Source organism: Drosophila miranda, chromosome XL, assembly GCF_003369915.1.
Source record: "Drosophila miranda strain MSH22 chromosome XL, D.miranda_PacBio2.1, whole genome shotgun sequence".
Classification (NCBI taxonomy): Eukaryota; Metazoa; Arthropoda; class Insecta; order Diptera; family Drosophilidae; genus Drosophila; species Drosophila miranda.
In genome coordinates, this window is record NC_046673.1 from 5837903 (window position 1) to 5856779 (window position 18877).

An 18877-nucleotide genomic window follows, 5' to 3' on the forward strand; every position below is an offset into this window, starting at 1 on the left:
CGTTTTAGACGGGTTGACGCCTAACCCACATTTGTCTGCCCATTTCGACATTTTCGTGAGAGTACTTGTCATGCACTCACACAACGTCTGCGGAAATTTTTCGGAGAGTGCTATAGCAACATCGTCCGCATACGCCACCACACGGCATCCACCCCCCTCTATCTCCCGCAGCAGTGTGTTCACTGCCACGTTCCAGAGGAGGGGCGAGAGGACTCCGCCCTGCGGTGTGCCTCTGCAGACGAATCTGGTGCATGTTGTCGTCCCCAGTGATGCCTCAACCGTCCTGCATTGCAGCATCTGATCGATCAGGCTCACCGTCCTGGAGTCAACCCCCAGCTCCGTCAGTGCGCCCGTGATGGCGGTCGGAAGGATGTTGTTAAAAGCGCCTTCTATGTCGAGGAAGGCTACGAGGGAGTACTCCTTAAAGTTAAGGGACGCTTCGATGATCGATGTGATCGAGTGTAGGGCCGTTTCGGTGGATCTTCCCTTCCGATAGGCATGCTGGGAGTCTGAGATCAGACTGGACGGAATAGACGCTGTGAGATGCAGCCCCAGGAGCCGTTCCATCGCCTTTAGAAGAAAAGACGATAGACTAATGGGCCTGAAATCTTTTGGGGCAGTGTGCGAGGGCTTGCCTGCCTTGGGTATGAATACGACTTTGGTCTGAAGCCAGGTGTCAGGAATGCACCCGTGGGAAAAGATTCCCTCGTAAATTATTTTGAGCCAGTTAATGGCTTTAAGTCCCGCGTGAAACAGTTGGGCAGGGAAAATGCCGTCTGGGCCCGCGGATTTGTAAGGTTTAAAACTTCTGATCGCCCAGGAGATGTTCTCCCGGCTTAGCAGGCTCAGGAGGGCATTTGAGACGACAGAAGGAGGCGCGAAGTAGTTGGGTCTGTTTTCATCGCAGCCAGGGAAGTGAGTATTTAGGAGAAGATTTAGCGATTCATCGCTGGTCGTAGTCCACGATTGGTCGGTGTTCTTCAAGTAGCCCAGGGTGGGTGTTGTCTTCGAGAGAACTCTGCGCAAGCGCGAGGCTTCTGAGTTACTCTCGATTTCGCTGCAGAACTTACGCCAGGAGGCGCGTTTGGCTTTTCTAAGTTCTTTGTTGTAGATTGACAGACTGGCCTTGTATTCGGCCCAGTTTTGCTCAACGTTCTCAGCCTTAGCTTTATTGAAGAGTCTCCGGGAGGCTTTCCGGAGTTCAGCCAGTTTCGGATTCCACCATTCAGGTTTCCTCCGGACTCTGTTCTTGAAAGAGGGGCATGCTTTGTCGAGCGCCTTATTGCAGGCGTCGGTAAAGATCTTAAGAAGACGGGTCGTTGCCTCCGTGGAGAACTCCTCCTCAGATGGGGGCTCAGGGAGAACACTACAGAGGTAATCAGAGTATCGAGTCCAGTTTGTCCGCCTGATGTTCCGGAAACGAACTGGCTTCGGTACTGAGAAGTAGAAAACAGTTTCCACGTACCTGTGGTCCGAGAAGGAGTGCTCTTCCAGGACCCTCCAGGATACAATGTTACGCTGTATCTCATGAGAGGCAAGCGTGAGGTCCAGGACCTCCTTGCGGTTTTTAATAATAAAGGTGGGATCACTACCCCGGTTTAATAAGACCATCTGAGTGGTCAGTAAGTAACTGAAAAGGTACTCACCCCTTTCGTTTGTGTCAGTGCTTCCCCACTGACAGTGATGTGCATTGGCATCGCACTCCACAATTAGGCCGATGTCCTTGGCCGAGCAGTATGCGATTAGAGCCCGGAGAGGCGCGTGTGGAGGGGGGTCTGGTTGTTCATGCCCCATGTATGCGGAGCAGATCCTCAGTGAGCGCTCCTGGCCTTCGAGGCTCACTGCGGTGTGGTCTTCATTGCTGAAATTTGGGAGCAAAAATAAGTGCAACTCTCTTTTTGCAAGAATGCAGGTACGACTTTTACCTGCGGTTTCAGCTACGTATAGCTTGTAGTCAGAAGTCCTCAGACCGGAGACCCTGTTTCCGAGGATCCAGGGCTCCTGAATGAGGACTATGTCGGCTCCACCCTTGGCCAGGTGGAGCAGTAGAGCAGCGCATGCTGCCTTACAATGGTGGAGGTTTATCTGCAGGATCGTCAGTGACATTCCTGAGTCTCACCTCCACCATAGTTGCTTTTAGATCGCTGTCGGGGGAATCTGGCTCCTCCCCGACAACGATATGGCTGAGACCTCTGGCTAGGTCGCACTCGTCGAACGCGTCCGACATCATGGACGCCGCATCCGACGCCGGGTTGTCTTCCTCGCACGAGGCCCCCTCTTTCGGTATCTTCGGCAGCTCCGGGTCTGGCTCGACCTCCGCTTGCCTGCCCTTGCGATCCGACTTATAGGTGGTAATGGTGACCTTTTTGTATCCGTAGTCGACCACACCGTCCGTTTTGGCGAGGGGCTCTAGCGACTCCTCATTTAGGACGAGGATAATCTGGCGCCTCTGCCCCTGGATGTCCTCTACCTTGGCCACCTTCCAATCGGCTGTGGGAAGGTGGGGGTTGCAGACCTGCAGAAGCCTGAGGATTTTCTCAGGTTCTGCAGGTTTTGCCGATACCCATGCTCTGGCTCTCGGGCGGCTGGGAACATCCTCCCATCTCACGGCCTCCAGTTTCGCCCCTGGGTAGACCTCTTTCAGAGCAGCCACCGCCTTCATGTAGAGGGCCGCAGAGCGAGCGTCTTGGCAGACGATGGCTTTCACCTTGCCTTGATGCCACCCTGCGTCCTCACACTTTGGCGGTGGTCCGCCGTTCTCCTCCAGTTCCTGTAGGAACCGGTCCTGGAGCTCGTTCTCCACAAGGTGCCACTTATCGCGAGGGACATGGCCGTCCTCGGCGCCCCTGTCCAGGACGCCGATCAGGGTCTTGCCCCTCGCCACCTCAGCGAACGACCGGTTCGTGGGGTGGGTCTTCACCCGCTTGGCTTGCTGGGCTTGGCCTGGCTGGTTAGCGGGGTCCTCCGCTGAGCGTTGCCGCTTGTTGGGGGCCTTGTCTGCGCCCTTTCCGGCTTTGGCTGGCTGGAAGAGTGGCAGGATTGAGGAGGCCCACAGCCTCTCCTCCTTTCCTTCTGCTGACGCCCTAAAGTTCGGGTCCTCGTTGGACAGGATGAAAGCCGCTCTTCTCCTGTCCTGGTACGACGGCTTTCCTCCCCGTGGTGCAGAGACGCTGCTAGCCGGGGCCCCCATGGGTTCCTCGGTCCCGGTGCGCTTACCAGCCGCGATTACGCTCTGCTTGGCAGCCACCCCGGTCTCCGGTTTGCCCTTGGAGCCACCCGACTTGGAAGGACCCGATTGGCTTTTCGGGCCCCCCCTCGCTGCGGCCGCTGCCTGAAGACCTGTTTTTCCAGGCGCTGGTACAGAGGGATTGGCTTGTCCCTCCGGTACTTTAAGAGGAGTACCGAGCTCCTTTGCGGTGTTTTTATTTTGTATTTTTGATATATTTGGCATTTTTGATCCCACGAGTAGGCGGGAAGGGGTTGGTCACCCGAGGCATAGCCCGCTTGCCCCGGGAAGCCTAATTTAAACTGGAGGTCGGCAGGTATCCAGAGTCCGCATATTAGTGACCGGGCACCCCCCCGGCCATGCATCCCTCGGCATATAACAGTGTCACCTTGGATTGGGGTAATTTCACTGAGAGTTTTCTTCTCTCCGCCCGACTACCATTCGCCAGCATCCTGGCAGAGACATGACCGTGCCAGGACCTGTTTCCAGCCGCCCTCACGGGGAGAGTGTAGTCGCACTTCCACCGGTGTGTACAGTTACGGCGGGTGACGGTTCGCTCGCAACCCTCTGTGTTCTGGGTGGTGTGGGACGCAGGCCTCACCGGTTATTACTAGCCGGAGCGGCTGCGCCTCAGTTCCGAGTTCACAGTTGTGCGAGCCGACCCGTCATCCGTTTGTCCCCCTGTAGCACCCGATGGCTGACGGCCGAGATCTAATTAAATAAAAAAGATTTTTCTAATGGGTCTTGGTTTAATTTGAATGTTGCAACAAAAAAAAACTTCATCACATTCACTCCAAACATTTTGGGCCTCCTCCGCCAATAGTTTGCGCAGGTGAACGCTATCCCATAGCACAGGGTACCCAGCTACTCAGCAGGGTACTTTCCATGTTGGTCAGTTAAACGGACCCTAGGCACTAGTATTAAAATTGGTATTGATAAGTTACTTTTAATATGTATTTTTTCAATGTTGTGTTGGGTTGGGTACTGTTTTCCACAGGTTTCAATATATCACACATTAACCGAAACGGTAGCTGAAACGGTTTTGAAACGGAAACTGCGCGATTTTTGTTTTCGGCCCAATGAAAATCGTCAAAAATGTTTATAATTAACCATACCATGCACAAAAGTTGCAGCACCATTCAATTTGTATGAGCCAGACTCATGTGCCGAGAAAACGAGCAGCATGTCCCGCAACATGGGCCACATTCTGCATTCCCTAGGGAAAAGGATATTATATATATTAAGATATTAAACCTGGTTTTAGTCAAAATACAATAAAAGCAAGGACCAAAAACTAACCAATTTTGTAGAAAATGTATTCATCAATGACCTAAAATTATGTGGGCATGGCTAAATGTGCTATATAGCTGAAAATATTCCACGGAAGATTAAAAACGAGGAATATGTAAAATATAACTTGAATTCGTCAGTATATTTACGGTATATTTTTTAAGTGAGACGGTATGTTTCGGTATATTTCTGACGGTCGGACGGTATATTTGATCGATAAGTCCGCGGTCACACTGGTGCTCACTCCGAGGCTTTTATCTTTGTACGTCGTCGTTGTTATAATTGAATTCAATTTGCCAGCGAATCGGTTCAGCAAATATTACTCACGACTTAATCGATCGAGTGTGTGATTTTTTTTTATTGTTTTTCCTAACTGTGCAGGTTTAAAAACGAAACTCTGGACAGTGCTTAACTCAAAATAAACTACATAAAATAACCAAGCCACCCGAGTGCCAAGTGCTGATTCCTGCTCTTTGCTCGCGTGCCATGCGTGACCTCGGCACCAAAATGGCCGAGCTAAAATTCGAGGCTCCCCTGGCAAAGTTCGAGGAGACAGATGAGTGGGGCGGCTGTGACTTCATCTCTAACCAGAACGCCCTCAATGACACGCTTAACCTGAACCTGAAGGAGGTCAGTGTGGGCAGAAAGCCAGATGCCTCCAAGCTTCGCCTCCTTGAAGATGCGGTCCGTGACGCGCATATCAGCAAGAACGGCGGCGTCGGCAGTAGCGCCGGGACCATCAGTCCCAATTGCAATTCTTTGTTGAGCGGATCCGTCACCGATCTGGGCGTCTCCGACGCGGGCCTGGTGCCTGGCGACGGAGAGGGGCTGGACAAACCGTCGGCGGCCCAAGGGGATCATGTGGACAACTTCACAGAGACATTCGGCGGCAGCCTGGAGGATCTGGTCAACACGTTCGACGACAAGATAACTAAGTGCTTCGGCAACTACGAGGAGAACGTCGAGGAGCTGGCCCCGGTGCAGGTGCGCAGCCAGGAGGAGATCATGAATGAATGCCAGTGAGTAGCCCAGCCATCCTGTATCCACATTCTCGAGCGCTCTTGTATTATGTAAAGTGCATCATTGTGTGCTGGTTTTGTCTCTATTGCGACGCTGCTGGCGGGTAGTGCGCATGCCCCACTCATCCTCCCCCGGGTCCAACCAAGGCTAACCCCGGCCTCACATAAAGACGTAATCCTAGTAGGTGGTGGTAGTTTCTGGATCGATAAAAGTGTCGGGAGTTGTTTTTCGCTCTTTCGATATATTCCAACTGTATACGGGGGAACACTGTTGCTCTGTGGGTGGATGAGGGAACGGGGGAGTGAGGCTGCAGATGCACTACATAAATTCTGCCCTGTCAGGTTCCGTCCCGCTTGTCCAAAGCTAAACCATGACGATAACGGAAGGGAAACAGTTCGAGTGTGGGGCGCAATAAATTATTTCATATCCAATGTCCATAAATATACAAGCAAACAAACGGCATAATCCGCTAGGGCCCGCTTTTAGTCTTCGTCTGTCCAGCGGGCAATTGCAATAAAAACAAAAACCAATGGCGCACAAAATTCTTTCCGGCAATCCGCGTGACATCAGCCATTCATTCGACTGTGAGCGCAAATACTCGCCCACATCCTGTGCAAATCAGCTTGGAGAATAGCCCAACATTGTCGCAAATATTGAGCAATATACATAGGTACATATACATATGTATGTGCCATTAGATCACAGTACTAGGCTTAAAGCTTACCGGACCATCGTCACCAGTTTTTGCCCCCTCTGCAACAGTTCTTTCTTGTTGGCCATCCCCTGTTCCACCTGTCAATGTTTTTCTCTTTCCCATCCAAGCATGTACATATACAACACACATAGGCACCTACACACACACACATGTGTGCACACATATTTAGCGCATTGAAGATGGTTCACATAAAGCAAACGGGAAAACGGTCAGACACGATTACGATGCGGAAACTCGAATTTTAGCTAAACGCATGTTCTGCATATCACGACTGCGATGAGCGGTTCCAGCTAAGAGCATCTGGTCGACTTGGTGAAACTTGTTCAGTCCTGATTCTCGGCTGTCCAGCAGAGCTGCATTCCCACCTAGGGCTCTCTGCCCTTCTTCGTAACTGTATTCCAAGGACAACCCAGATAGAAATTCTGTTCGCTGGGCAAGCGAGGGAGAGGGACGGAAGGAGAGTGAGAAAGAGAAGATGGGTAGAAGCTAACGGATTTGCCATATGCCAATTATGGCACAGTACTACCCATATAGGCCGGACTCCTCCGGTTTTGATCGTAAGGCACACGCCACAAGAGCCGGGGGAGGGGTGGGAGAGAGAAAGTCGTGACAACGGTGCCAAGTCTCTAGTACCAACATTTAATTGGGCTGCTTGGCGGTTGACTCGGCGTTTTCAGCCGAGTGAAGCCCAAAATCGATTCCCGTTTTGACCAGAGTTCAATGTTCTGCGTTCTGCCAAAGACAATAATAACGACCCTACATTTCAATGGTCATATGCAGCGAGGTATTTGGAATTCGACGCGACGCACGCTGAATAGCCAAAGGACAATTATTCTAATCTGAAGTCTTGTATGAAATACATTATGTATTTAAAAATAATTAAAAATAAATACTGCGCAAAATAAGATTTTTCTGTAATGCATTCCACAGTAATGGGTCTTTGACAGCGCCATCATTAAAACCCATGCAAGGAGGCAGATCTAAAATGTACGGGACTTGTGTGCACTCACACGGCTAGATCTCAGTCTCATGTATAGAAGACCCTGGAGCCACCTCTAGAGCCAGGCAGAAAAAATCGAGTACAACCCATTCGTATGGCGTTACTCATGTTACTATTTATATGAATAGACCTAATAGTATATCATACGATATATTTTGTTTACTTTTTCCTTTGCCACTAGCTCTCGTCACCCTTTCAGACGGTATCAGCCAGATGTAGGGCCTTGTAGGGCCAACCATTGACTAAAATTCCCATTTTATAAAGAAATGTTTAGTGGAGAACAAATTTGTGTTCTTTGAAAAGGTACAGACAAGGACACAGTGAGTGACATAATTCGTAGAAGAATTATTTCTTTAAGGCTAAACTGAAGAACATATTTTCATGCGATTCAGTATGACTGTTTACGTTTTGAGATTTGGGCCCAGTTGGAGGGATTTTCAATAGATTACCGAAGAATTGATGAATTTGAATTTACATATTCGGGTGTTGTCCTTCTACTATATATGTACATATGTATGTTTGTACGTTTTTGCACTCACCCAAAGCCGTTCTCGACTCTAGGTTGTTGGCTGTTAAATATTGGGGGCGATGACGGGGTAAGCAACCGCCTAAGCAACCGGCAACCGCCCTCTTATGTAGTAAGAGCCAAATAAAAACAATAAAATAATTTATACAAATGTATATTTGTACATACATATGTATGTATTGTCACTTTATGGATGGATGAGTCATCCAAGCGACATGTCGTAGCGTGTTTACGGGGCAAGAAAGAGAGCGCTGGAGAGCGCTAGAGAGCGAGAGCGAGTAAGCTTAATGTGTATCAATTTGAATGCATTACAGTGCGGTGCAGGACCTGGCTTGGGGTTGTTGCTGCTCTTATTGCACGAGAGCCGTTTCCGGGCCGCAAACTTTTCGGACCCCACTGGATTGGGTCGGACGGGGGTGGCTGAAAGGACGTTAACCTTTTAGGCATTGTTTCGAGGCGTCGCCGAGGGCACAGACACAGACACAAACACCCCTCACTGCAAGCCTACATGATACATACATATATGTGTGTGTGTGTGTGTAGGTGCTTGATAATTGTGGGAGGGAGATGGCTTGAGCGAACCTAACCTCACTCAATCTAAACCTTTTCCGCGACTTCCTCTGCTTCTGCCTCTGCCTCTGCCAATATTGGCGCCATTCAGCTATTATAGATGTCTGACTGCCGTAAGAGATAGACCTGATGACTAATTCACCACACACACACACACACACACACACACGCACCCGGAATACGCTTTTGCGTCGGGCTATTACATCATAAGGCAACGAAAACAAGGAAAACAAACGAAAAATAACATTTTAAATACAGTCAAGGACAACAGAAAAAGGAGCAGCAGAGAGAACAAGGAAGAAGAGGAGGGAGCATTAGTGGGGAACAGAGTATTTGAGTGGATCTTTTATAATTGGGTGCGTCCCCGATGCTCCTACATAGAGATGCGAATGGACCGTGTCTTCTCGCGTGTCACGCATCTTGCGTGCTCGTTCAAAACACGACGAACCAGATGATCAGATCTAATACAGTAACGTCTAAATCATCGGCCGGCAAGCCCCTCACGCACTAAAAAAATTTGGAAATATGCATGCTCTAAAAATACACTAAAAGATCTCAAATTAACTAAAAAATCACACAAATTCAACCCCTAAAGCTACATACTTGCTATTTAATGACCCGGCGACGCTTTTCGAAGGAATTGGAATGCATTGCAATATTCATAAAAGTTTTAAGAAGGAGCGGGAACGTTGTGAGCCGCGGCAAGGGCCGCAAATCCACCACAAATCTCATACACCCCTATATACTCTTTGAGTATCGACGACGACCGTGTTGGACCCTGTTTGGACAATTTTTGACAGTGCGTTTTGGAAATATGTATTTATATTTTTTTTCGTCTTGGGTCGTGCCGAAAAATTTCCTTGCATGCCCATCTCTAACTCTGAGTCATTGAGACTGGAATTGGGATGGGATGAGATGATGGGATGAATCTGTTCGGCCTTATGACTGAGAGTGAGAGGCGGGGGTGTCGGGGGTACCCAAAAGTCCTCGACACCAGACACAACAGTCATTGAGCAGGCAGCAGCGAGTCGCCTACGCACAGTGGACGAAATTATCAATATAGCACACAAAACTTCTGGCTGGTACAAATATCAGAATATACAAATCGGTTTTTGCAGAAATATGTAGAACAAATAATTGCATTTTTAGGTAAAACGATATACGATATACGAGCTTTTGCTTAAAAAAAAAACACACCCAATAAACCGATGGTGGACTGCAATTTATTAGGAATTTAAAATGGAAAAGTTGTATTTTTGCCCATACAAAATCCCACTGTTATTTCCGCCCTCACAATTTTGAAAACACTAATAATGATGGACCATGTCTTGTCTATCGATTCTGATTCTGGTTAAGATCGGATCATTTTTATAGCCACAAGGAACAAATGAAACTGCAGTGGCTACCTATTCTCTCTCTCTCTCTCTCTCTCTCTCACACACTCTTCGTCAGACGCTCTTCGTAAATGAAAAATGTAAACCGATAAAACCGAATATATAAAATTCTTCCAAACGGTTTGATCAAACAGCTATACCAAACGATATATAAAATATATTGCAGAAATTACGTAAATCATAAGCTTTTTTTTCTGTCTCTCTCTCACACTTTCCTTCGTGGTGCACTGTGTGCGTCCTCTGGCGGAGAGGAGCTATACTGACTGGGTACAAAGTAGATCCGCGGCCTTTGCCGCAACTCAAAACGTTCCTCCACGTTTTAATTATACAAATTATACAAAATATAAGTAAAAATCGTATTTAAAAAAATATGGAATAAGTATTGGATGGCATTCCTTCACTCTTAATCAGAGACCCTAAAAAATAGTAATTTTTTTTTATTTTGAGTAAAGTTGAACAAAGGGAAAATGGTGGGGTGCTGAGGCGTGAGGCGAGGCGGCGGGAGGTTGCATCTCCAATCCGTTGGCACTAATGCTCAGCTCTGGAAATTCTAGCTGTGAAAGCACTTTGTCTGGCTGCGGCACATGCAACAAAGCTAGGCATCACCCACAGAGACAGTTGTAGGAAATGTGCTGAGCCTGGGGCAATCGAAGCCCGGCTCTCTCAAGGGCAAGGAGGAAACACCTGGGCGCCCCGGTGCTGGCATCGCTGGAAGATGCCTCCCAAGAGGACGCCACAGGAACTGCTGGCCTTTGGTCTAAAAACACCTCGATTCTCGGGGACTTTAAAACCACATAAACACTCCCCCTATACGGATAACTAAGGGCCATACTGGCCTATGCGTGGCCCCGTTAAGGGCCAGCAAAACGGAACACTGCCGCAGCGCACTTTCCTATAAACATAAAATAGGGCCTTGTCGACACCTGGTGCAGAGCGATTAATAAACGTATGGAAAGAAATTACAATATTCCACTTCGTTTTCATTCCGGCCATGCCCGTCTCTGGTATGTCCATGGGTCTTCGCATATTTGCAGTTATTTGTTTATGGGCCACATATGTGTGTGTGTGTGTGTGTGTGTGCGGTATGTAACTGCGGTTTTAACGCTGTTAGATTGCCATGGAAGCCATAAATATTTATAATTTCTTTCTGTCTTTCGCTCTCCGCTCACCACACCGTGGTGGGTCTTCAAGTGGCTCCACCGATCCAGCAGACTCTTTGGCTCTCTCTCTCTCTCTCGTGCGTTTTGTTCGTTTGAATGGCCTATTTATACACATTAATTATAAATCGAATAAACCCGGGAGCCCGAAATTCCTAGGGAAATTCTCCGCGAACGTCCTCTACCATGGACTCGCATTTGGCTCTTCTTTTTGTTGCTGTCACTGGCTGTGTCCCCATTCCCCCCTCCAATCGAACCGCCGTCTGCCAACGCAAAGTGTGAACCTCCTAAAATTAGAAGCACTTTGAAGTTTCTGTTGTGGTTGCATATATTTTGTTCTCTTCACTCTTCAAAGAGGCTAGTCTAGTCCTAGTACCTAAAGCATTACAAATTTTTGGAGAGAAGCTAGGCCCAAACCCACGAAAACTTTCACACTCGTCCCAGCGACAGCGACAGCGACAGCGACACCCTCTCTTCTTTTGACATCTCTTTGTTAGACGCCTGGCCTGGCCGAACAACTCTTTGGCTTGGCCATTAATCGCAGAGAAAATGGAAGAGCGATACCCCCTTAAAAGTGCGCAAAAGTGCGTTTTAATAGGAAAAATAACCCGATTTGCAGTCAAAATATGTCAAATATGAATGGAACGGATCCCTAAGACTTGACTGCATACCTTAGAGCGGAACAGGTAACGTCTGGTTGTCTCTAGTTACCAAGCAAACATTTTAAAGGGTATGAATTGGTCGTACCAAGATGGCACGAAGGTATTCTCTTCGGTTGGCGAAAATTCAATGTGTGGATGATGTAGTGTCCGCTGCGGTTGAGTGAAAATACCTGTGAACCAACTCCAAAAGACAGTAACAATAACAAGGGAGACACGAAGAGCCGAAAGAAGAATTTCGAGGGGGTTTGTACAGATCATAGACTCTGAGTTTCACCTTTGTGGTATTTGGGTTGGGTTTCGATTCGCAAAATGATTGTAAAGATCTATCAACTCTACAACTCGTAACATCTGATCCGATAGGTCTGAAACTCTCCTCCCAAATAATCTCCATTGGCATATGTATTTCAATTTAAGTAACAACGTAATTGATTATATTTTCCTCAAACTTTGGTTCGTCATCCCCCAAAAGTATAGCCAGAAGAAAGCGTATGTTCCTTATTTATGCTTGATCAGCATCAATGGGCGCGTCGATATGGCCATTTCCGTCAGAGATTATAAGACCTAGAGTGCAGACTCCTAAGATATCACAATGAATCAAGTTGAAAACTGAAATCGCAGAATAATAGAGAGTACGTGAGTTGGCGGCCCAAAACGTTTCGACTGCTCTCATCCAAGAGAGCCCTAACGTTTCAGGCGGCTTCTTGAAGATTGTTTTCCTCAATGATTTAGCCAGAGACTTGATAGCAAGGGATCGGAAGAGACCTTTGGTCTGCCAACAACATCTGAGATTTAATTTTAGAAACTGTTCCATCTAGAGTGTGATCTTCGGTCGCTTGTGAGCTTTATTGTGACCATTGAAAAATACCACAATATTCGTTACACTTTTGGGAATAAATTGCGGTTTTACTTGGCTGCGGAAAGATAGGCGCAAAAAGTTACGCTCCACCAAATACACGGTACAAAACGGTACGTATTCAAATTAGATGTCTTCGGCGGTACGAGACCATCCATCCATCCGGTCCGATCTCCGATTCGTTTCATACATAAATCTTAACTTCTTCTCAAACGTGTGCGATAATAGGATTTAACAAAATATTCAATTTCCGATGAGCAGAAATTCACAGATATCCAGAGAGCTCTTGTTCTCTTTCCTCCCATAGTGACCAGAAGTGTTTGTGCTTCTGTCTCTCTCTCTTATTAGCAGCTGCTGCAACCATTGCGCTCTCCCGATGCGCTCTCTTTGCGGGTCTTATTTTGCTTAGCCCAACAGCTAACGAGTAGCACCTGTCCGCTTTAAAAACTGCTTCTTCCTCGCTATCAGATAAAGATCATATGATAGTTCTTGGCGACTTCAAGTTGTCAGGTGCTGATTGGTCTTCGGCCGATTGCTCGATCTGTGCTTTACATCGGATCCGACCCTAGTGTTAATGTTAGCCCCCTGACGACCCCTACCATTCGACTTTCGAAGCGTCGCTCGATATAGGACCAACTGTATTGGATCGGTCGGGTAGGCTTGACACATTTTTCTTCTTTTTCTTCCCGCCTTCCTGTCCGATGAGATCTGAGAAAACTCAAAACCTAAAAAACTTAAGAAAGCACGAGAACGTTGAAAGAGTCACGTTGGCGTAACGAATCCAGTTGCCTGGACGGGAGGGGACTATGTGGGTCCCATAGGTGGCTGTGGTGATCATCAGAATAATCCATCCATCTTCATTATAACGATGATGTAATGGCTAATTTGTGGCTCTGTGTGTTGACTCATCTCGGACGACCAACCATTTATTTGTTTATCTAAATGCACGCAATTGGAATTCATTAAAATGTTCCTATTTCCGTCATAAATGTATATCAGGGAAATAATATTCGACCAAACGATGAGAAACGATGTTATGTGAGGCGGCTCTTTCGTCGTTTCGGCAATCTGCCATGCCACTGAAGCCTACTGTTAATTGTCGGAGAGTAATGAATAATGAATTGTGGCAACTTGCTCCACATCAGAAACGTGGTGCGTCACAGAGCTCCCGAAACAGCAGAAGAAACGCCACAATGTAGCGATACTCGAAAGGTATACGGTATACATTGGTAGCCTCCCTTAAGCTTTTCCCGATCAGCAGGAAATCTTCTATGGCCCGTGCACAGTGTGTGCAGAACGGATTTGTCTCCCACCAAAACCGGATAAGTAGGATTTAAAGCACTCATGTCCTGCCAAAAGCTACGTGAGATAAAAGTTGGCTTCTCCGAAAGTTCCACTCTCCTAGGGCCCTAGGTCCGGGACAATACGTCGGGTCCATATGGACCCAAACCGTATTAATAAATTAATATCTTATAAGGTCTAAGGACAAAGTACTGACGAAAGTCAGTGATGTACGGACTGTACTCGTATATACGGACTGAGTATCGGGCATGACAGTAGAGCCGCCGGCCTAGGCGCTGCCCACAAAGTACCAGACCGTTAATAGAGTATTCTCAATCTTTTTCCCTAAGCTACCACGACAGACATAGAGAATTTCGTCCCCAATTTTCTTAACCGGTTAAAGACACGAGAGTCATCATTATCCCTCTCTTTATAGTATCATTATCATCAGACTCCAAGACTCCAAGATACTTGTTGGGGGTTCGTTGTGTGTTCGCTTACGATAAATGGTCGGTCAGCCGGAACATTTCATCTTTATTGGAGATGAAGGGGAATTTATTATTATTAATGTGCTTGTGTTAATTGCCCAAGGCGATGAAGGCGATTCAGATGGAGAGATTGTGAGATGGAGATGATGTCTGTTGCAGTGGAAAGCCAGCTGTTGAATCCAAACAGAAAAATTAGCTTGATAGACTTGATCACGGCACAAGGAACTTAGGAGCTTGGGATGGGTTTGGTTTTATTACGGATGGGCACTTCTAGAGACCTCTGGAAGCATTGTTATGGCCTTCAGTCCATCTAGTGTCCAGGTGGGCTCTCCCCTTCGATAACACCGGGTTTCCCCAATGAACTGAAAGCTTTTTCTGGACAAGTCGCTCCTCAATGCTCAAAGAATCTCAATAGAGAGGAGAAGTAAGTCTTTAGGCAGCAGATCGAAGTTTCGATCAGCAAATAAACGCATGTCACGTTCCACTTTAAGATGTTCAAAATAAAATACTGTCAGTATACACACACACAGGCTAGCACACAAATGTTCCAAGAACGAAATACTAACATTATCATCTCATTTTTAGAAGTGAGTAGCGCTCGGCATCTGAGTATTTGTGTGTATCTGTGTACGTGACCCAAATTCGGGGGGGGGGGGGGGGGGGGGGGGGGGGGAAATGTCATCAGCATCAGCATTTTTGATGTGTCAATGTTACTTCATAAAAGTGTTCCACTTGGCGTTTCCGACTTAGATTAGTTTCGTTCGCTCGCAGACTCGCAGAGTCTGTTGTTTTTTGTTGGCATTTGAAAAATTCATTCGTAATGTGTTCACTCCAAAACTGTTGCCCACACGAGAAGATATATGGCATGTATCTATAGTCGTATATTAATATGCACGATCATTGAAAAATGTACTCGTCCACACATACATGAATGTGTGTGCGATAAATGTATATGCCGTCCGCGGCACTTAACGAGCAAGAGCCAGCCCATCGCTAGAAAAATATGTAAATTTATTATACTCGGTACTCGAAAAATGTATAGGGGTATATTAGGTTCGTGTAGGTGTCGTTTGCCACCCCATAAGGTGCATCCCTACATACTGACGGCCTGGAGAAGCCCTTCACTGTCACGCCACCTAGCGGAGTGAGCGAGATACAACGACCGGAGACAGAACGTTCCGTACTTTGCATACTTTGTAGTCTGTAATCATCAGAATAAAATGTACTAAAAACACACTGGAAACACTCTATTTTTGTGGATACACTCCCCTTGCCACAGCCAGGCCTTACCCCTAGCCAGCACCACAGTTGTACCCTGCGTGTTGTCACGAACAATTTATGCGCTCTGCTTGTTTCGTACATTTCTCATCTTGTCTTGTCCATTTTTAATTTTTGCTGTCTTGCCTTGGGTTTTTGGTTTCTCGCGTCTTCCACGCCTTCCCAATGCCATGAATACTATGTACTTATCAGAATGCTTCAGCTGCATCTTGAGCAGTGCTTTGGTATTATTTTATAGATAAAAACCAATCAATCTGTCCTTTTTGCGAGGACTCGCAACGTTTCGACTGCTTTTTGCCTACCTTAAACGAAACCTAACTCCAAGTTTATTCTGTTCTCTTCAGAATGTGGTGGACCATCACTGGAAACTTTGGAAACATTCTGCCCATCGACTGGTCCAAGTCGTATACCCGTCAGATGCACATGCCCACACTCAACCTGGGCCAGAACCACACAAAGCAGCAGCAGCAGCAGCAGCAGCATCAGCGCAATCAGCACCAGCTCCAGAAACACCAGCACTCGTATCCACACACTCCAGGCGGCGACGAGTTTAACGATCTGGCCAGTGAGGACGAGGCGGTAGCCAACGACTTGGACATGCATGCGCTGATCCTGAACGGCCTGAACGGGGACATCGACGACCAGCCCATCAAGACGGTCGAGGAGGTCATCAAGGAGATTGACGACATCATGGACGAGGCAGAGAGTCCCTTGGATGAGCCCGACACCTGCGAGTCGGAAGTCATAGAGAAGGCTCGCGAAGTGCTTGGGGCGCCCCTGTACGCAGAAAGTAGGCAGACAAATCAAATTCAATTTGCTTGAAACTAATGTATATGTTTTTCCCAAAACTTCCCAAAAGAGCTACAATATCTCAGCACAACACAGTTGAACGAACTGTACATGGAGATGGAGGTGCTGATCCAGGAACTGAGCGAGACTCTGATCAACGAGCTGGCGCTGCGCGACGAGCTCGAGTACGAGAAGGAGCTAAAGAACTCATTCATCTCCCTGCTGCTGGCCGTGCAAAACAAGCGTCGACAATACCACGTTGAGAAGAAGCGTGGCAAGTTCCAGGGTACGTAAGGGACACCTTTTTGTCCTGCCACTCGTGCAGTGTAGGGAGATGTACCCCATACACAGCCGAAAGCGTTTCCAACTAACTATTAGGGCCTTTGGGTGGTCTGTTACGTATTAAGAGGGGCAAAGCTTTGGAAAACTTCAGATCCATTGTTCCCATCTTAGCTTTAGAGTTTGTTACGTCTAGAGTTAAATACATAAATACTAGATATCTGCAGGGCTCCATTCGAGACGTATGTAAGGCCAATAAAATGCATTCGAATTGAGTTGAGCTGCGTTTCACAGACCTCCGGCATTGAGTTGTATGAGTTAGAATGAAGGGGTGCACAAAACGAAATGAAAGACAGACGAATTTTTGTGAGCGTACTCGGGGTATTCTCTCGTTGCTACATGGCTTTTCGTTGCAAGTGGGCAACACTGATTGCTGCCCAAATTTGCACGCAAAAAACAAAGCCCTCACTCTCACTTATTCAATTCGTGCCGCTTATATATATATATATATATTATTCTTACTTGCTAATAACATTGATTGACGTCTACAGGTCCCGAGCCCAAATACTTGACCACTGTTATTCCGTATCACCTGGAGAACGGTACGCCCAACAATCAGTCCCTGCAGGTCCTGATCAAGAGTAAGTTCAAGAGAGCACTGTAATCGTTGCAGCATTAATTGAATGGCTCTCCCCACCGCAGTACTCAAGGCCATAAATGAAGACAGCCCCACGGTGCCGGCTCTTCTCACGGACTACATACTGAAGGTTCTCTGCCCCACATAAGCGATGCAACTGCTAAGGAACCCAATCTATCGCTTTATCTCTCTGTCTGTGTTTATAAAACTATACCGAACGTCTATATACATACACACGTGCATATAAATATTATAATTTAACGATTAGATTTTATTCTAAACGATTATTTTAATTGCTATCCGTTTCTGCAAACACTTTCTCAGCCAATGAAAATGCTTAGAAGATAGCCGATGAGATTTCCATATATAGATCAAATATGTAACAAATATGTAACACATGTAACACATACATACATATATAGACGTAAATATCGAATTAAATATTTGCGGAAAGTGTGCTAGACATAATTGGCCAGTCCTCGCCACGGCGACTATTCTCACTTCTCTCGAATTGAATCCGCTTGGAATCCTCTACAGCCAGTAATATTTACACTAAATCGAGTCATATTGTTAGAGAGCAGATTCCAACTAAGCTTAATATATTTACAAATATACACAAATGTATCTTTATGTCTAAGGAGGGGAGTGGCAAACTATCTCTATTGCACAGATTGCACAGATCACAGAGATCGCAGAGATCGCAGAGATTGCACAGAGGATGTATATACTTATAAACTTATTGCTTAGTTCATATTGATTCTCGTTGTATTGATCGATCCAAGCGGGACTCTCGTTGTTCGGCAGCAAATCCCTAGCCTAGCTTGTACCATATGTAACTTATATGTATAGATTGTAAGTTGTGTATGGCCGCAGACCTCTAGCTGGACAGGGACCTTTCCATATGCCGCCGATTCCACATGTGTTCGTCGTGAAATTATATAAACCTTAGCGTCAAATTTGCATCGTTTGAGACAGGATTTAGGCTCAAGAGATTGTTTTCGCATCAATTTATGTTTTTATATACATTATTTAAGCGTTTTTGTTTTTTTTTTTTTTGCTCATGGCCATAAAACGCGTTTTGTTTTGTTCCAAACAAAAGATTTGAAAGGGATTAATATAATTTTAATTTGCATAGGAAACGCTGTGTTATTTACTTTTACCAAGCAAGCATAAATACAACTAATAAATAAATAAATAAAGACTACAAATAAAAACAAAAGAAAAAAATGTAGTTACAAAGTCAGTCTGGCGCATAGTACTGTTATTTTTATTACGAGGCCTATTTTTTCTTCTTTAATTATTAAGCTACTTTCACACAAAACAAAGAATCCAAAACAAAAAATATATGAATAAATAAAAAATACAATTATATAAAGGTGGCATCGTCAAGTCCAACAAGAACAACATTTATATCATGTATTACATTTCACGAAGAGTAAAAAAAACCAAAGATAAAATAAAACGGTGACAGAATCCCCATTGGGGCTCGCCGGAGCTTGTCCACAGTCTTCGGTAGAGGACGCCAGTCGCTATTGAGCATCGTTCATTGTTCTCGGAGAGAGGAATAATTCAATACATCACATCTAATGCAAATCTTAGGTACCTTTGTTAGTAAACAATATGCATAAATGCCTATATATATAGATATATACAAAAATGACAAACACACAGAGAAACTACATAAATGTTTAAGATTCTATATAAACCTATGT

At 46.1% G+C, this 18877-nt stretch overlaps 1 protein-coding gene across 1 annotated transcript; it reads left to right on the forward strand.

Moving 5' to 3' along the window:
• Positions 1–4750: 4750 nt before the first annotated feature.
• LOC108164579 (fasciculation and elongation protein zeta-2) lies at positions 4751–18595 on the forward strand. Its single transcript, XM_017300398.2, has 5 exons — positions 4751–5535; positions 15805–16250; positions 16320–16535; positions 17080–17169; positions 17231–18595. The coding sequence occupies exons 1-5, from the start codon at positions 5003–5005 to the stop codon at positions 17311–17313; spliced, it is 1368 nt and encodes a 455-aa protein (XP_017155887.1). The 5' UTR covers positions 4751–5002; the 3' UTR covers positions 17314–18595.
• Positions 18596–18877: the final 282 nt, after the last annotated feature.